This window comes from Schistocerca cancellata, chromosome 2 (assembly GCF_023864275.1).
Source record: "Schistocerca cancellata isolate TAMUIC-IGC-003103 chromosome 2, iqSchCanc2.1, whole genome shotgun sequence".
NCBI lineage: Eukaryota > Metazoa > Arthropoda > Insecta > Orthoptera > Acrididae > Schistocerca > Schistocerca cancellata.
In genome coordinates, this window is record NC_064627.1 from 841,594,791 (window position 1) to 841,615,995 (window position 21,205).

General features: G+C 38.1%; 1 protein-coding gene across 1 annotated transcript in view; it reads right to left on the reverse strand.

Annotated features, from left to right (window-relative positions):
• LOC126162758 (sodium-independent sulfate anion transporter-like) overlaps nt 1–21,205 on the reverse strand; it is a 183,335-nt gene that overhangs the window by 50,144 nt on the left and 111,986 nt on the right. The window contains exon 3 of the mRNA XM_049919446.1: nt 20,693–20,888. Coding sequence (XP_049775403.1) covers nt 20,693–20,888 — 196 coding nt within the window. The remainder of the gene's footprint in view (nt 1–20,692; nt 20,889–21,205) is intronic.

Sequence of the window (21,205 nt, forward strand, 5' to 3'; positions counted from 1 at the left end):
TACATCCATACTCCGCAAGCCACCTGACGGTGTGTGGCGGAGGGTACCTTCAGTACCTCTATCGGTTCTCCCTTCTATTCCAGTCTCGTATTGTTCGTGAAAAGAAAGATTGTCGGTATGCCTCTGTGTGGGCTCTAATCTCTCTGATTTTATCCTCATGGTCTCTTCGCGAGATATACGTAGGAGCGAGCAATATACTGCTTGACTCTTCAGTGAAGGTATGTTCTCGAAACTTTGACAAAAGCCCGTACCGAGCTACTGAGCGTCTCTCCTGCAGAGTCTTCCACTGGAGTTTATCTATCATCTCCGTAACGCTTTCGCGATTACTAAATGATCCTGTAACGAAGCGCGCTGCTCTCCGTTGGATCTTCTCTATGTCTTGTATCAACCCTATCTGGTACGGATCCCACACTGCTGAGCAGTATTCAAGCAGTGGGCGAACAAGCGTACTATAACCTACTTCCTTTGTTTTCGGATTGCATTTCCTTAGGATTCTTCCAATGAATCTCAGTCTGGCATCTGCTTTACCGACAATCAACATTATATAATCATTCCATTTTAAATCACTCCTAATGCGTACTCCCAGATAATTTATGGTATTAACTGCTTCCAGTTGCTGACCTGCTATTTTGTAGCTAAATGATAAAGGATCTATCTTTCTGTGTATTCGCAGCACATTACACTTGTCTACATTGAGATTCAGTTGCCATTCCCTGCACCATGCGTCAATTCGCTGCAGATCCTCCTGCATTTCAGTACAATTTTCCATTGTTACAACCTCTTGATACACCACAGCATCATCTGCAAAAAGCCTCAGTGAACTTCCGATGTCATCCACCAGGTCATTTATGTATATTGCGAATAGCAACGGTCCTATGACACTCCCCTGCAGCACACCTGAAATTACTCTTACTTCGGAAGACTTCTCTCCATTGAGAATAACATGCTGCGTCCTGTTATCTAGGAACTCCTCAATCCAATCACACAATTGGTCTGATAGTCCATATGCTCTTACTTTGTTCAATAAACGACTGTGGGGAACTGTATCGAACGCCTTGCGGAAGTCAAGAAACACGGCATCTACCTGTGAACCCGTGTCTATGGCCCTCTGAGTCTCGTGGACGAATAGCGCGAGCTGGATTTCACATGACCGTCTTTTTCGAAACCCATGCTGATTCCTACAGAGTAGATTTCTAGTCTCCAGAAAAGTCATTATACTCGAACACAATACGTGTTCCAAAATTCTACAACTGATCGACGTTAGAGATATAGGTCTATAGTTCTGCACATCTGTTCGACGTCCCTTCTTGAAAACGGGGATGACCTGTGCCCTTTTCCAATCCTTTGGAACGCTACGCTCTTCTAGAGACCTACGGTACACCGCTGCAAGAAGGGGGGCAAGTTCCTTCACGTACTCTGTGTAAAATTGAACTGGTATCCCATCAGGTCCAGAGGCCTTTCCTCTTTTGAGCGATTTTAATTGTTTCTCTATCCCTCTGTCGTCTATTTCGATATCTACCATTTTGTCATCTGTGCGACAATCTAGAGAAGGAACTACAGTGCAATCTTCCTCTGTGAAACATCTTTGGAAAAAGACATTTAGTATCTCGGCCTTTAGTCTGTCATCCTCTGTTTCAGTACCATTTTGGTCACAGAGTGTCTGGACATTTTGTTTTGATCCACCTACCGCTTTGACATAAGACCAAAATTTCTTAGGATTTTCTGCCAAGTCAGTACATAGAATTTTACTTTCGAATTCATTGAACGCCTCTCGCATAGCTCTCTTCACACTACATTTCGCTTCGCGTAATTTTTGTTTGTCTGCAAGGCTTTGGCTATGTTTATGTTTGCTGTGAAGTTCCCTTTGCTTCCGCAGCAGTTTTCTAACTCGGTTGTTGAACCACGGTGGCTCTTTTCCATCTCTTACGATCTTGCTTGGCACATACTCATCTAACGCATATTGTACGATGGTTTTGAACTTTGTCCACTGATCCTCAACACTATCAGTACTTGAGACAAAACTTTTGTGTTGAGCCAACAGGTACTCTGAAATCTGCTTTTTGTCACTTTTTCTAAACAGAAAAATCTTCCTACCCTTTTTAATATTCCTATTTACGGCTGAAATCATCGATGCCGTAACCGCTTTATGATCGCTGATTCCCTGTTCTGCGTTAACTTTTTCAAATAGTTCGGGTCTGTTTGTCACCAGAAGGTCTAATATGTTATCGCCACGAGTCGGTTCTCTGTTTAACTGCTCAAGGTAGTTTTCAGATAAAGCACTTAAAAAAATTTCACTGGATTCTTTGTCCCTGCCACCCGTAATCACAGTAAGACTCAGTTTTTACAGTTTATAACACACAATTCAACAAAACCTGACATTTTAATTTCACACAATGGGAATATGATTAATGAAACTGAACAGTTCAAATTTCTAGATGTTCAGATAGACAGTAAGCTCTCGTGGAAACCCCACATTCAGGATCTTGTTCAAAGACTTAATGCTGCCAGTATTACTATTCGAACAGTATCTGAAGTAAGTGATCGTTTGACAGGAAAATTAGTCTACTTTGCTTATTTTCATTCACTTATGTCATGTGGTATTACATTTTGGGCTAACTCTTCCCATTCTAAAAGGATACTTTTGGCTCAGAAATGGGCAGTTCGGGCAATAAGTGGTACAAGTTCGTGAACCTCTTGTCGACCCCTGTTGACTAGTCTGTGTATTTTGATATTGCCCTCTCAATGTGTACATTCTTTACTGTCATTTCTTGTTAACAATGTCAGCTTATTGCCAAAAATTAGTGGCTTTCACTCAGTTAAGGCAGAAATCCAATCTGAATTTGGATCACACATCCTTAACTCTTGTGCAGAAAGGTGTGCAGTATACTACTGCATTCATTTTCAGTAAGCTTCCACAAGAATTCAAAAATCTTAGCAGTAATCAATGTGCTTTCAAATCAAAACTGAAGAGTTTCCTCGTGGGTCCCTCCTATTCTGTTGAGGAGTTCCTTCAAAAATTAAGATGATTCTTATGTTACATTGTTGATTGCATTTACTTAAACTTACGGCTTCACTTTTTTTGGGTTCATAAGCATTTCACTTTATCTGTTATTACTTTTATGTTGTAATTTCATGTACTGACACATTCCATGATCTTGGAGATCTGCTGCTCAGTTTGGTCCTATGGAACTAGACGTGCAAATAAATATATAAATAAAATTATTGGCACTCCATATGTCATGTGGAATTTTAGCTTTGTGTCTCTTCTGCCTTATTCTCTAATATTCAGTGTATTGTAACACCCATTTTAAAACTTGACAATAAATATACACACATCAAAAAATGTTTTGCATCACCTTGGTTCCGAGAGTTCTGGAACCTGTACAGAAAATTGGAATAGAGATCAACATAAAAATCATTTCTGTCCTTTTTATTGCTAATGAAAACCACACATTACATGTTGTACCACCATTCAGCAAGAACTTCAGATGTGGTGGTCCAGATTGCTGTGCACACCGGTACCTCTAATACCCAACAGCATGTCCTTTCGCATTGATGCATGCCTGTATTCATCATGGCATACTATCCTTAAGTTCATCAGGGCACTGTTGATCCAGACTGTCCCACTCCTCAATGGCAATTCGGCGTAGATCCCTCAGAGTGGTTGGTGGGTCACGTTTACTGTTAACGGCCCTTTTCAGTCTATCCCAGGCATATTCGATAGAGTTCAAGTCTGGAGAACATGCTAGCCACTCTAGTCAAGTAATGTTGTTATCCTGAAAGAAGTCACTCACAAGATGTACATGATGGGGGCATGAATTATTGCCCATGAAGATGAAAGCCTCACCAATATGCTGCCAATGTGGTTGCACCATCAGTCAGAGGATGGCATTCATGTATTGTACAGCTGTTACAGTGCCTTCCGTGTCCACCTGGGGCATATGTTGGTCCCACATAATGCCATCCCAAAACAGCAGGGAAACTCCACCTTGCTGCACTCGCTGGACAGTGTGTCTAAGTCGTTCAGCCAGAATGGGTTGCCTCCACACATGTCTCTGAAGATTTTCTGGTTGAAGGCATTTGTGACACTCATCGGTGAAGAGAATGTGATGCCAATCCTGAGTGGTCTACTGGCATGTTGTTGGGCCCATCTGGGAGTGAACTTGCACATCATGCAGCCTATTGCACTCAGTTTGAGTCATAATACGATGTCCTGTGGCTGCATGAAAAGCATTACTTGACATGGTGGCATTGCTGTCAGGGTTCCTCTGAGCCATAATCCTTAGGTAGTGGTCATCCACTGCAGTAGTAGCCCTTCGGCAGCTGAGCGAGACATGTCATCGACAGTTCCTGTCTCTCTGTATTTCCTCCATGTCCGAACAACATTGCTTTGGTTCACTCCAAGATGCCTGACACTCCCCTTGTTGAGAGCCCTTCGTGGCTCAAAGTAACAATGCAGACACAATCAAACTGTGGTATTGACCATCTGGGCATGGTTCAACTACAGACAACACGAGCAGTGTACCATCTTCCTGGTGGAATGACTGGAACTGATCGCCTGTTGATACCCCGCCATTTAATAGGCACTGCTCTTGCACAGTTGTTTACATCTTTGGGCAGGTTTAGTGACATCTCTGAACAGTTAAAGGGACTGTGTCTGTGATACAACATTCACAGTCAATGTCTATCTTCAGGAGTTCTGGGAAATGGGGTGTTCCAAAACTTTTTTTTTAATGTGTGTATGTCTTTTCTAATTGTGCTGAGCAGGTATTACTGCAGAGTGTCAACTAGTGCATTGAGGATCAACATAGATTATATGACTGTTGCCTGACTGGTGTGATACTGGCAGCAAGATAACAATGTATGTAACATCTTAGTGAACAGTGAATAGTGTTTTATTTGTCTCATAACATACAATTTCTCATCATACGATTAGTGTACAGGAGACATGTCAAAAAATGGATAACACAACTCAGGCCTAATTGGTACAAAGAATTTTAACATTAATATAAAATTTTATTTTTCTTTCCTCTCTTTTGTGAAGGACAGCTACATTTACACACAAGACTATATGTAAACTTATCCTGCTCAACTGTTCAATTCATCCTTCATGAACTCCTCAACAGTGTAGTAGCAGCATTTGACAAGTATATCATATAGCTTTATTTTCAGTGTCTCTAGGTTCATACTCAGAACATTCTTTCCTTTTAGCTTGTTATAAATTTTCATTGCCATATACTGAGGAGACTGCGAATATAGATTTAAGCGATGAGTGGGAGGCATAAAATTGTCTTTGTTTCTCATGTTATACACGTGATTGAAACAGTTTTTCTCGAATAACTCTAAATTGCTGTGTAGAAAGATGATAATATCATAGATGTATAAGGAGGGAGCTGTTAATAACTGTTGTTTTTCAAATAGTGGGCAACGTGATGTCATTGGATGGGCAGTACACATGTTCCTTATTATTCTTTTCTGTAACTTTAGTATGTGCAATATATTACTTGAATTTCCCCAAAAAATAATACCATACTTTCCAACTGATTGAAAGTAGCTGTAGTATGCAATTTTCCTTGTGTTCATGTCTGTTGCACCAGCTAATATTTGCACAGCAAATGCAAAGCTACATAATTTGTTTAACAGGTAGTCAACATGTTTATTCCAATTTAAATTTTTATCTAGGTTTAACCCTAAAAACTTCACAGAATCCAATTCTTCTATATCCTGATTTTTATGAGTTGTTTTAATTTCTTGGGGCTTTGACTGTTTTGTTCTGAATTGGACCATGTGGGTTTTGGGGATGTTCAGTCTTAATCCATTCAGTTGAAACCATGTTTCTAGTTTGTTCATTGTGTTTATTATGTAGAGAGGGATGTTTCCTGGCTTCTGGTATTTGATTAATACAGATGTGTCATCTGCAAATAAAACCAATGTAGCATTTATATTGTTCAGTAACTCATTAACATAGAACAAAAACAAAATAGGTCCTAGGATTGAGCCTTGAGGGACACCTTGGGCTACTGTTTTCCATTTTGAACAGTCATTTGCTGCATTTGATGAGACAATCACTCTTTGTTTCCTATTTGATAAGTATGAAGTAAGCCAATTTAGAACATTACCCTTGATCCCATACTTGTCAAGCTTATAGATGAGCAGTGCATGATTCACAGAGTCAAAGGCTACTGTGTGATCACAAAAGATTCCTGCAACTTTATTATGGTTGTCTAATGATGTGCTGATCTTGTTGATAAACTTGTTAATTGCATCAATAGTACTTTTGCCACGCTGGAAACCAAATTGGTTTTCCGTAATAATATCATATTTGTGTTGCTTGAGGCTTTCCCGACGGACATGTTGAATATATGGTTCTTGGGCGAGACGTCGGATGTCATAGTGAAAACTCCGCAATATTTCGTCAGTGCAACTGGCCGACACCTTCAGGTGTGACGAACACACTGCTAAGTCAGAACCAGGGCCCCCTATTTATGCCAGTCTTAGGCAGGAAGTGCGCATGCGTGGAGGCACCAAATTCAATGGCCAATAGTGACTATATCAGCCGATAGCTGGAAGGACAGCAACGCCACCTACAGAATGAAGAACCAAAGACTGCGGCGCATGCGCAGATGTGCTGCCATCGGCCGCCCCAGCGACCTCTGTCGGATGCCGCAGGCAAAAATGCGCGTCCACGTAGGCGTCTTGATTATCCTCCCATTGTCAACAGAATATTTATGTTGCTGGTGAATTGTCATCCGTCTTATGACCAATAGTACTCCTCTCTGCTCAAAGCAACTTCAATACGGCCAGTGCTGGATCCCAAGCTGTTACTAAGCTGAAAGCCTGTGTCACTGTTTACAAGATTTGTCAAGCTATGTATTTCGACTGCTTCCTTAATAACACTGTCCCAGTACGAACTCTTAGATGCAAGAATTTTTGTATCTTGATAATTCATAGAATGGCCTGTACTGAGACAATGCTCGGCCACTGCAGACTTCTCTGGTTGCTCCGACGAGTGTAGCGTTGGTGTTCAGTGCATCTCTCTTCTTCGGTGCAACAAGTTTGGCCATCAAATTTGGTGCCTCAACGCATGCGCACTTCCTGCCTAAGACTGGCATAAATAGGGGGCTCTGGTCCTGCCTTAGCAGTGTGTTTGTCACACCTGAAGATGTCGGCCAGTTGCGCTGACGAAAAATTGTGGAGTTTTCACTGTGACATCCGACGTCTCGCCCGAGAACCATATATACAATATCATATTTCTCCATAAAATTTCGGATCTGCATAGCAGCAGCATTTTCAAAGATTTTTGATAGGATAGGAAGAAGGGAGATGGTACGATAATTCCCCATATCCTCTCTTGACCCATTTTTTGAGCAACGGCTTTACATCTGCATACTTCAGCACCTCTGGGAAGCTTCCTTGTTCAAACAATTGGTTTATTATCTTAGATAGTGGGTATCCTATTATTTTACACACAGATTTAAGGAGTTTTGCCGGTATTTCCTCCCAACCTGCAGAATTTTTGTTTTTTAGTTTTAATATATTTTTTCTACATCTATTATTAAAATTGTTTTCAATTTTGTGAGGCATTCAGAATTATGATTTAGTCCAAAGGGACATACATTGTTCTCATAATCTGCAACATTAACCTCTGGTTTCACTACATTAATGAAGAACTCATTGAAGCATTCTGAAATCTGAGGCAGATTTACAATGATTTCATCTTCAAGCTTAATTGTGCTAATTCCATGTCTAGAGGCATTGATACCTAATCCGTGTTTTACAACTGACCACACTGCCTTTGATTTATTCTCATGTTTTAAGATTAATTTATTATTTGTCATTTGCTTTGCTGCTTTGACAACTTTCTTAAATGTACTTTTGTATTGTTAAATATATTCAATAAATTCAATTTTTTTACTATGTCTTAGTTCCTTATGTAGCTGCCTTTTCTTAGCACTGGAGATTTTTATACCTTTAGTGATCCATTTTAATTTTGTCATTTTATTAAAATAAGTTCTTTGTGGAAACAGTTCATTGAAAACACTTAGAAAACCCCTTAGAAATGCTTCAAAATTTGCTGTGCCTGAAATATTTTTATCAATGTGAAATTCTGTCTCCTTCAGCTTATCATGGAATAGTCAAAGTTTCTTGGTTGAAGATCCTTTTTACATAAGCTTTTTTACATAGGACTTCTCTACCTGCTCTGGGTAGCTCAATGAATAATGATGAATGATCAGAAATTCCTAGATCTAAGCAAAATTTATATCCATCTTCAAATACGTAATTCATTAAAATATTGTCAACGCATGTAGCTGACTGAGCATTTTCTCTTGTAGATTCAGAAAAATTTAATTTGAAGCCATATTTTTTGATTAAGTCTGTAAATTTTGATACCTCACGTTTCATTCAACACATTGGTGTTGAAATCAGCAGCAACTACAATTTTTTTTCCTCTTTTCTTTACTGAGGTATTCTAACAAACCCTGAAATTTACGTAGGAAATGCTCAGTTGTCACCTTCCCTGGATTTCTATAAATTGATATTATAACAACATTTAAGTCCTTTAACTCAACACAGCAACCCTCTTCATTAAAACAACTGAAGTCACATCTTGCATGGTAATCTAAATCAGAATGAATGAGTATGCATGAACCTCCTCGTGACTTATTTATCCTACAAAAGCTGGTAGCTATCTTGAAGTTTTCAATTTTATTTTAGATTTGTATGATGTCACTACTAAGCCAGTGTTCATTTAAACAAATTACTTTGACATTTAGAAATTCAGATAAAAAAAAAACTTGTAGCTCATCTAACTTAGAGCTTCTGTCACATGAGTATTCAGCACTTAAACTATTTATATTAAAATGCATTGTATAGTTACTACTAAGATCATCAATTTTATTTTTTAAAGACCTAATATTTAATAATGAGCCATCCTCACAAAAGGGTATGGTAGGTCTGGATTCTTCTGTAGCAGGCGATCAGGTTGCTCACTTGGCTTGTACATTTCTTTGTCACTCTGATATTGTGTGCTTACATCCATAGTTACATTGTTGATGGCACTGGACTTGGATGGTGCTGAAGTGATTTTCCTGGTGCCAGCCATAAAAAATCACTGTTTCTCTCCGGAGCTTTACTTGTTCTGGAAGACACACGTACAGCAGCTTGTTTGCCTTCCAATATTTTTGGAGCTTGCAAAGTTTGTGCTTCATTTCTTTTTGGTTTGAACCATTTCGCTCCAAACTGTTTATGTCAATAACATCTGCATTTACGAAGTGAGTACATATTTCACTGAAACTCTTGTTTGCCGCATGAATTTCTCTGTTTACACACGACCACCTCAGTAAATTGTGATGATGCGGGATATTTACAATGAGTAAATTCATGTGAGATAAATTATTGAGGCATTTTCTCAGTTCTGTGCTAGCCTTGAACAACTCATTTATATATATATCATTTGATCCTCCAGCAATACAACAAAGTCATCCTTACATAACTAGTTAGTTACTAAGAAAGAAAACCAATGACCTTAGAAACCTAACATACTTTATTAACATACACGCAGTAGTACTGCTTTTGAATGCATCCAAATACATGGACATTCTTGGCTGTCCATGAGTTTTTTCTATAACCTTGAAGTGTATTGCAGTAGACAATTATCTGTTATCCATGTAACAGATTTATGAGCACTTTCATTTAAATATTTTCTGATTTGAACAAGTTTTATGGCTATGAACTATGAGAGTATACACTGTGATACATATATAATTATAGTGACAGATGGTTATGGTTTCAAGCTGTGCATGTGGCTGGAACTCAAACCTGCATTCCTGCATTTCCCACACACTTTTTTAACTATGTCCTTTCCATACCTTCCAAATTCCAGAAACATTCCATTATACAATGCTATGGTACTAAACCTAGACACAGATCCTGGGTTTGGTTTGGAGGGGGTGGGTAGGTCACAGTTTGTTACTGTGTGTCTGAGACTCCTGGAAAGCATACAAGTTACATCCAAAAACTGGAAAAATACATCTGTCATGCAATTAAATTAAGATATTCAATAGAAATACCATTCATAGCTTTGATAACATAGTAATTTACACAATATAAAATCTAGTTGTGCACCCACAATTATCAGTCTTTCGCTAATCAATATTACTGTGAACACTGGTCTGCAAACTATAGCTATAGGCAAGGCCAGTTTAAGGACTGTTTAGGATTCCAAGCTGAGAGGGGTGCCAGGATGCCCCTGGTGAAAAACTTGTACACAGCATATCATAATCAGTGGTGAGAACAACCCATTTCCACACTTAATAGATTTCTGTTTAGTTTTGAAGGTCTTACTAAGAGCTTGAGCAATGGCAACTTATGGATGTATGAGGGAGGGAAGAGGGGCTGCCAAGTAGTACATCACTGCTGTGAAAAAATAGGGGAGGGGGGACTCAAATGATATTTTACTTTGGTGGGAAAATGTTCCAGAGCTGGCTGTGCATACATAAGCGTGCAAATAAGGGGATGAATGTGTCTCTTTACTTGACTGGAGCATTCTCTGTAGGCAGTTAGGCTACAAGCCCGTCAACATGATTCAGCCCCCTGCAGGAAACTGAGAATTCTTTTGTGTTAAATATAGCTTGTAAGTTCAAGAATTCCTTGCCATTTTCAAGATTCTTTGTTTTCATGCTATTTTATTCTCTGAAAGTGAGCTGTGAATTTTTGAATTTTTTGTTGGATGTGGGTTGTCATGGCCCTCATGACACACCTTCTCCTTGAATCTGCACCTGTCTAACATCATTAGGGGAAATGATATACTGGAGAGTTCTATTTAACTGCAGCCTTGGGGTTCAGAAATGTTATTGATAAGATGTGATGAGGCTGTTCTAATAAAGATGTCCTTATATGGTTTTAACACTGCAGTGCTTTTATTTGGCATGGTCCTATTGTACTTTTTAACCAACTTAAATCATCCTGTTATCACATTTTAACTTGGACTTTGAATTACAGTGCAACTTGACATTTTTCATATTTACCAACCATTACCAGAGACAGAACATGACTTGAGTGTTATAAAAAGTCCTAGGGGTTGACTTTGGATGGAACTCTGGATCTTTGGATTTTAAATCTGGCAATTACCCACTTAGCTACCAAGATACACATAAAACCTTATATTTAGTATGAAAATTAATCTTGACTGAAATGCATTAGTTATTAGTTGCTTATAGTTCTACTTATTGTAATTATTTGACTATAGAGCATTTATTCCAGAATTTCTGGATTTGTAGGTCATTAGTTCATATTTTCAAAATTTTTCTGTGCAAATGGTTCACTTTTTAGGGTTCTGTACTTCAGTAAGTAAAAATGAAACACTTATAGCACCACTTTGTTACCTATCTGTCAGTCTTTCACTGTCTGTCTGTCTCACTGTTAGGATCCCTTTTCCTCAGGAACAGGTTAAGGTTTCCATTTGAAATTTATGTCAAATACTGAGGTCTACAACCCCACATCAGTGTCAAAAATTTAAGCTTCTAAGTCACTGAAAGCAAAAGTTAAGGCTTTCTGTTAAGTTCCTTTTTTCTCAGGAGTCAGTAGATCTATCAAGTTGAAATTTATGTCATTTGCTAAGATTGACAGTTCCTTGATGATGTAAAAGATTTAATTTTCTGAGTCAATGAAGTCAAAAGATAAAGCCATTTATGTCACATATTTTGATACAAACTCGCTCATCAAAACTGATAGATGAGTTATCTATATACATAATTAAGTTTGTGTGGAACCCCCAGAGCATGAGTCCTACATGCTCTTGTCCAGTTATTTTATTTACATAATCTCACCTGTATCTTATTATTTTCCATTGCAGTTAGCTTTTGTACTACCTTTATTATGTTGGGACACCTATGAAACTACTGGCACATCATGTTGTTTATATTTTTCCTCTCAAAAAGAAGGAAAAACAAGAACACTAAGATTTATGTCTTGTTAACAAAGAGGTCATTAGTGACATAAACAAACTCAGTCTGGGTGGGAAAGGAATTCAGCCATAGCCTTTCAAATCAATGGCCCCAGCGTTAACATTAACTCATTCAAGGAAATCATGGAAAAACTAAATCTGGATGGCCAGATGAGAATTTCAACCACCATCCTTCTTAATATGAGTCCATTGTGTTATCACTGCACCACTGTGCTGGATTACTCAAAGCTATCAATTGGCTGACATTATAAATATATCTATTTTGTATAGTTCACCTTACTGCATCAAGATTTTCAGTTATAATGAATATCTATCAGGGACAGTCAAAAAATAAATTATATTTGCTAGGTAGTCTGCACAGTTGTTTTACACTCATTCATTCACAGCATATAATCAGATTTAACAAACTGCCATACCAAACCCAGTCGATATGGGGATGAGCAAAGCCATTTTGTAGTTCTAGTAACCATGATGTGAAATGGAATATTTATCTTTTGTAGACAGTACATATGAGACCCAGCAAGACTCACTGGAGTTAATAGTACAGGTTGCATAGAGGCAAATGGAACTTGAAAGTGGTAATTAATGCCTCAAGGTTGCTGAACAGATGATAACAATGCTAAGAGTAGCCCAGTCTACTCTCCTTCATCACTGATGTACAGAAAGAAAAGTTTTACAACATTCACCTCTATCCAGAGATAGAGATAATTCTTCTTTTATCATGAGGACTTCCAGCTATCATGAACTAATGAATTACCTGCTTGTACGGTGTGCTGAGGAATGATAAAACCTACCATAGTAATATTACTGCTGTTCCAAGATTTATTTTCATGGTTAAATGGGTTCTGTCATGGTTAAATGGGTTCTGTCTTTTACTAATTCAACTAAAACGAGATTCTCATGTGGGAGTGAAAGACACAATAATGCAGCACCTATGGTGCCTTTTTTTGTCATTTTAGGTATGGGTAATTGGTGGTGCATTGTCATTAAAACTTGATAAATATAATAATGTGGTTATAAATGAAGCTAAAATTATTGTACATGATATTAAAGTAAGATTCAAATGTAAATGTTAACATTAACTCATTCAAGGAAATCATGGAAAAACTAAATCTGGATGGCCAGATGAGAATTTCAACCACCATCCTTCTTAATATGAGTCCATTGTGTTATCACTGCACCACTGTGCTGGATTACTCAAAGCTATCAATTGGCTGACATTATAAATATATCTATTTTGTATAGTTCACCTTACTGCATCAAGATTTTCAGTTATAATGAATATCTATCAGGGACAGTCAAAAAATAAATTATATTTGCTAGGTAGTCTGCACAGTTGTTTTACACTCATTCATTCACAGCATATAATCAGATTTAACAAACTGCCATACCAAACCCAGTCGATATGGGGATGAGCAAAGCCATTTTGTAGTTCTAGTAACCATGATGTGAAATGGAATATTTATCTTTTGTAGACAGTACATATGAGACCCAGCAAGACTCACTGGAGTTAATAGTACAGGTTGCATAGAGGCAAATGGAACTTGAAAGTGGTAATTAATGCCTCAAGGTTGCTGAACAGATGATAACAATGCTAAGAGTAGCCCAGTCTACTCTCCTTCATCACTGATGTACAGAAAGAAAAGTTTTACAACATTCACCTCTATCCAGAGATAGAGATAATTCTTCATTTATCATGAGGACTTCCAGCTATCATGAACTAATGAATTACCTGCTTGTACGGTGTGCTGAGGAATGATAAAACCTACCATAGTAATATTACTGCTGTTCCAAGATTTATTTTCATGGTTAAATGGGTTCTGTCATGGTTAAATGGGTTCTGTCTTTTACTAATTCAACTAAAACGAGATTCTCATGTGGGAGTGAAAGACACAATAATGCAGCACCTATGGTGCCTTTTTTTGTCATTTTAGGTATGGGTAATTGGTGGTGCATTGTCATTAAAACTTGATAAATATAATAATGTGGTTATAAATGAAGCTAAAATTATTGTACATGATATTAAAGTAAGATTCAAATGTATAACAATTGACAAAGAGAAAATTAGGAGAACGAGGAAATACTGAGAATCTGAAGATTGTGTTCAGTACAAAATACCCAGGATTTTCATTACATGTGCTTGATTCAAGAGATGTTAGGTGGAAACAGTGTAATTGTGAAAGTGAGGGAGCATTGTGTGGATTGCGTGTGTTCAGTTTTTGCAATATTGTGAAATATATATTCATATTGTATCACATATTTTACAATCATGTAATTGTATTATAAAGGAGATACATCAGTTTTTGTCTTAAGAGGTACATAGTTAATACTCTAATACTATTTTCATAAGCACAATTTTATGTTGAACAAAGTAATACAGGTAAACTGTTCATCTTGTGATGTATGAGTACCTAGTGACTAAATTTACCTGACATTATTTTATAATTACAGTATTATATACCACACTAAAACATCATATTGTCACAGTGTTCAAACGATCTTCTCATCATTTAGAAATTCCTCCATTGAGTAGTAGTATTTTTCTAACAGGTGATCATGTAGTTTTCTTCTCAATAAACTTGTCACCATATTCAGTATATCTTTACCCTTGAGTTTACTGTAGATTTTTAGTCCTGTATACTGAGGTGTCTGTTGGTGGGGTTGTAATTGGTGTTTTGTAAGCATGAAATTTTCTCTGTGTCTAGTGTCGTCCATATATTTGAAATGGTTTTCTTCAGTTAGCTGTGAATTACTGTGTAAAAAGATGATAATCTCAAAAATACACAATGCAGTGATAGATAATATTTTTAATTTTGTGGATAATAGATGACGGAATGTTCTCAGAGGGGCAGCACACATTTTTCTAATGATTATTTTCTCAAATAACAAGATTAGAGACATTTGGCTTGAATTTACCCCCAAAAATTAAACACTGCCTAATTCTGGATTCAAAGTAACTGGTCTACACAACTTTCTTGCAGTTTATGTCTGTTACCTCTGATAGTATGTCCATTGCAAAAGTAAGGCTGCTTAATCAAATTTTGCCTAATTTCCAAGTAAACCATGTGGATTTGTGTCTGTCTTTATCTAATCAATATTCTTTCATTTTGTTGTTATTTAACACTGACAAATAGGAAGACAAACAATCTATTATGTTAAAATGTGTGGTTTAAAAATTCTATATTGAGATAAAAAATATCTTTATTAATAACTGGTTTCAGGTTACTGATGAGCCATCTTCAGATAAACATAAAATTATTGGTTTGTTCATTGTGTATTAGTCACCAGGCACCACAAATCATCTTAATCTGCTGAACTGAATCACTCTTACTAAACTGAAGGACAAGTTCTCTTACAGCCATAGTACAGCTATTCTTCCCCATTCCTCTGGCTAATGTTAGGAGCGACATGTCTTGTTTACAGCCTCATATGGACTATGTAACTGTTACTACTGTCAGTTGCTTTGCATTAGCAGACAAGTGTGGCAATATGAACACTGATCTATATCTGATAAATGGCCAATGTTAGAAAAGCTTTTGTAGCCAATGACAACCTTTCACTCCAGTGTGTACATGTCCCACACTATCCTTCAATTTAATTAGCACAATTTACCTCAACAGATTATGACAATGTGTGATGCCTGGTGGCTGATACATACTGAACAAAATAATTATTCTATAGTGATCTGAAGAGGGCTCAACAATGAGCTGAAACAAGTTATCAATAAAAACAATTTTGCAATTTTGACCTAGGATTTTTAATCCATGCTCTTGTCTTTTATTAGGTCACTCATCTGAAGAAACTTCTTATTCAGTAAAGCATTCTTTTGTTATACATCTTTTACAGCAGTAATTAGTGTTATTTTCTAATAGCTTATATGATCTAAACATTAATTTTATCCTAAGTTCTTTTTGTTTCTAGTAACAAAAATGTAATAGGATACAGTTTACTATACAGAAGCTAAAAACAACTGTTACTACAGTGAGAAGAATTTTATAACATCATAAAAACAGTACAAATGTTCATGTCCTAAAAATACATGGTGTTTAAAAATGACACTTATTCCCCCATGAACCATGGACCTTGCTGTTGGTGGGGAGGCTTGCGTGCCTCAGCGATACAGATGGCTGCACCGTAGGTGCAACCACAACGGAGGGGTATCTGTTGAGAGGCCAGACAAATGTGTGGTTCCTGAAGAGGGGCAGCAGCCTTATCAGTAGTTGCAGGGGCAACAGTCTGGATGATTGACTGATCTGGCCTTGTAACAATAACCAAAACGGCCTTGCTGTGCTGGTACTGCGAACGGCTGAAAGCAAGGGGAAACTACAGCCGTAATTTTTCCTGAGGGCATGCAGCTTTACTGTATGGTTAAATGATGATAGCGTCCTCTTGGGTAAAATATTCCGGAGGTAAAATAGTCCCCCATTCAGATCTCCGGGCGGGGACTACTCAGGAGGATGTCGTTATCAGGACAAAGAAAACTGGCGTTCTACAGAGCGTGGAATGTCAGATCCCTTAATTGAGCAGGTAGGATAGAAAATTTAAAAAGGGAAATGGATAGGTTAAAGTTAGATATAGTGGGAATTAGTAAAGTTTGGTGGCAGGAGGAACAAGACTTTTGGTCAGGTGAATACAGGGTTATAAATACAAAATCAAATAGAGGTAATGCAGGAGTAGGTTTAATAATGAATAAAAAAATAGGTGTGCGGGTAAGCTACTACAAACAGCATAGTGAACGCATTATTGTGCCAAGGTAGACACAAAGCCCACGCCTACTACAGTAGTACAAGTTTATATGCCAACTAGCTCTGCAGATGATGAAGAAATCGATGAAATGTATGATGAAATAAAAGAAATTATTCAGATAGTGAAGGGAGATGAAAATTTAATAGTCATGGGTGACTGTAATTCGAGTGTAGGAAAAGGGAGAGAAGGAAACATAGTAGGTGAATATGGATTGGGGCTAAGAAATGAAAGAGGAAGACGTCTGGTTGAATTTTGCACAGAGCATAACTTAATCATAGCTAACACTTGGTTCAAGAATCATAAAAGAAGGTTGTATACATGGAAGAATCCCGGAGATACTAAAAGGTATCAGATAGATTATATAATGGTAAGACAGGGATTTAGGAACCAGGTTTTAAATTGTAAGACATTTCCAGTGGCAGATGTGGACTCTGACCACAATCTATTGGTTATGAGCTGCAGATTAAAATTGAAGAAACGGCAAAAAGGTGGGAATTTAAGGAGATAGGACCTGGATAAACTGACTAAACGAGAGGTTGTACAGAGTTTCAGGGAGAGCATAAGGGAACAATTGACAGCAGTGGGGGAAAGAACTACAGTAGAAGAAGAATGGGTAGCACTGAGGGATGAAGTAGTGAAGGCAGCAGAGGATCAAGTAGGTAAAAAGATGAGGGCTAGTAGAAATCCTTGGGTAACAGAAGAAATATTGAATTTAACTGATGAAAGGAAGGAGTATATAGAGGGCCTATACAAGGGCAACGTACTTGAGGACAATATTATGGAAATGGAAGAGGATGTAGATGAAGATGAAATGGGAGATATGATACTGCGAGAAGAGTTCGACAGAGCACTGTAAGACCTGAGCCGAAACAAGGCCCCTGGAGTAGACAACATTCCATTTGAACTACTGACGGCCTAGGGAGAACCAGTTCTGACAAAACTCTACCATCTGCTGAGGAAGATGTATGAGACAGGCGAAGTACCCTCAGACTTCAAGAAGAATATAATAATTCCAATCCCAAAGATAGCAGGTGTTGACAGATGTGAAAATTACCAAACTATCAGTTTAATAAGTCACAGCTGCAAAATACTAACGCGAATTCTTTACAGATGAATGGAAAAACTGGTAGAAGCCGACCTCGGTGAAGATCAGTTTGGATTCCGCAGAAATGTTGAAACACGTGAGGCAATACTGACTCTACGACTTATCTTAGAAAATAGATTAAGGAAAGGCAAACCTACCTTTCTAGCATATGTAGACTTAGAGAAAGCTTTTGACAATGTTGACTGGAATACTCTCTTTGAAATTCTGAAGGTGGCAGGGATAAAACACAGGGAGCGAAAGGCTATTTACAATTTGTACAAAAACCAGATGGCAGTTATAAGAGTCGAGGGGCATGAAAGGGAAGCATTGGTTGGGAAGGGTGTGAGACAGGGTTGTAGCCTGTCCCCAATGTTATTCAATCTGTATATTGAGCAAGCAGTAAAGGAAACAAAAGAAAAATTTGGAGTAGGTATTTAAATCCATGGAGAAGAAATAAAAACTTTGAGGTTCGCTGATGACATTGTAATTCTGTCAGAGACAGCAAAGGACTTGGAAGAGCAGTTGAACGGAATGGAGATAGTCTTGAAAGGAGGATATAAGATGAACATCAACAAAAGCAAAACGAGGATAATGGAATGTAGTCAAATGAAGTCGGGTGATGCTGAGGGAATTAGATTAGGAAATGAGACACTTAAAGTAGTAAAGGAGTTTTGCTATTTGGGGAGCAAAATAATTGACGATGGTCGAAGTAGAAAAGATATAAAATGTAGACTGGCAATGGCAAGGAAAGCGTTTCTGAAGAAGAGAAATTTGTTAACATCGAGTATAGATTTAAGTGTCAGGAAGTCGTTTCTGAAAGTATTTGTAAGGAGTGTAGCCATGTATGGAAGTGAAACATGGATGATAAATAGTTTGGATAGGAAGAGAATAGAAGCTTTCGAAATGTGGTGCTACAGAAGAATTCTGAAGATTAGGTGGGTAGATCACATAACTAATGAGGAGGTATTTAATAGAATTGGGGAGAAGAGGAGTTTGTGGCACAACGTGACGAGAAGAAAGGACCAGTTGGTAGGACGTGTTCTGAGGCACCAAGGGATCACAAATTTAGCATCGGAGGGCAGCGTGGAGGGTAAAAATCGTAGAGGGAGACCAAGAGATGAATACACTAAGCAGATTCAGAAGGATGTAGGTTGCAGTAGGTACTGGGAGATGAAGAAACTTGCACAGGATAGGGTAGCATGGAGAGCTGCATCAAACCAGTCTCAGGTCTGAAGACCACAACAACAACAACACTTATTCCTACAAGAGGTAATATTGGTCATAATTAGAATAAATTTTTTCTAATGATATGTCGAGAAACCAATACATGCTGTGATATGGGGCAATATATGCTGCTTAGAAATTGATACTACAGGCAGTGCTGCATTTGGTTGCCATGCATCCTGTCATAACTGAATCCCTTCTTTGCAGTGAATAATGAACTCTTTCAAATACACCTGGCTCAATTTGAATTGCATCACATTCATTGGTCACATACTCTAGTAACTACCGCACATTGTCAGTATCTTTAAATGCCCCCATGGCCAGAGATCCCATAGATTTGGATCCAGTGAATTGGGAGGCCACGGAATGAGCTTCCTTGACTAATCTGTTGCCTATGGAACATTGCATTAAGGTAATGTTGTATGATCCATAGAACACGGGGTGATGCCCTGTCGTGCAAATGCCATATTTGTCATCTTTCTGCAAGAGTGACATTCTCCAATAGTATTGGTAATTCTTCGTGTATAAATCTGTGATGTGCAGCACATGTTAATCTCTTTTGTAAAGTATTTGGCCCTCTGACTCTATCACTGACAATTCCTGAACATTCACTGGTAGTGAAATGGTCCTGACCCCTCACCTCTATGATTGCTCATTAATTTGCTTCTCTGCACATGTGCATATTGTCATAATTTACTATTACATGTCCTTTGAATCCTGCCTCATCTGTTAATGTTAACCTACTTTATTTTGTCATTGATAGTCCTCAGTGCACCACCTGGGCAGAGTGCACATTCAGGTGATGCTCTGGTGATGTTAGTCACTGCCAAACCTGCCAGCACAGCGGTTTGGACTCCACGTATATCAATCAATGGGTACGATATCGTGTGCCCACATGGGGGAGCAGGAGGAGGAGGAGGACAAGGAGGATGGGGAGTTTAAAGTTTAATGTCTTATTGACAATGTGGTCTTTAGAGACAGAAGTCAAGCTCAGATAAGGAAAAGATGGGAAAGGAAATTGGCCTTGCCATTTCAAAGGGACCATCCTGGCATTTGCTGGGAGTGATTTAGGGAAATCATGGGAAACCTAAATCAGTTTGGTCAGACATGTGTTTGAATCACAATCCTGCCAAATGCGAGTCCTGTGTGATAATCACTGTGTGACCTCACTTAGTGCCCCTCCCCCTCCAATCCCCAAGTGCACAGCTGACCACGCAAAAGTAATCATTGGTACATAGCTGATGATGTGCAACATATTCACCCGTTTGCAGTGGATCGGTCGAGTCGTCCTGGATGCAGCTGTTTTTATGACAATCAATGTACTTTTTACAGTGGAGGCTCTGTCTATATATTCCTGGTAGTTGTGCTTTTCAATTTCGCCACTTGTGATTAAGTGAAACACACGACTACTGGATGTTTTTTCTTCATGAAAACGCAATACATTCACACCCTACAAACCAGCTAAGGCCATATACGCTCTCCCTCATAACCCATCACATGTGAGTCTTTCCACTAGTTCCCGAGGGAATTAGGCTGCAGGTTTCATTCTCATATGACTCACTGATCTTAAGATACCTAGTATCTACTAGTATAACTCTCAAATGCAGAAGGAGTTTTATTAACTACCACATGAAATATACAAATAATCATAGTTTAATGAAATTATAACTTACCCAAATGCAATATACCAAATGCAGATATGATGCAGCCAGTGAGAAAAGAAAGCAGTATTGCAAAATCCACTCCTTTTCCAGCAAGTGCATCTTGTGTCATTAGCGACAAGATGGCTGTAGGCCCAATTGTAATGTCTTTACAGCTTCCCAGAAATATATAAACGAAAGCTCCCATAAATCCAGCATATAATCCATACTGTAAAAAGAATTACTAGATTTTAGTTAAACTGTAATGGCAAATGAGCTTAGGAGGAGCTGGTTTATAAACAAAGTTAAGAAAATAACGGGAAGCAATGTTAATAAAACAGTGAAATGAAATGGCGATTTCCTATTTATTAGCCTTTTTTTACACAGTGTAGCATTCCATTACGAGTTCTATATATTTTCTTCATAAAACACATAAACTTGGCTGTGTAACTAGTTTCATTGAAATAAACAGTAAAACAATTAACTTGTATGGCCATACCATCTACATTTGTTTTCATGCCATAGAGCTCGTAACAGCTGTTCCAG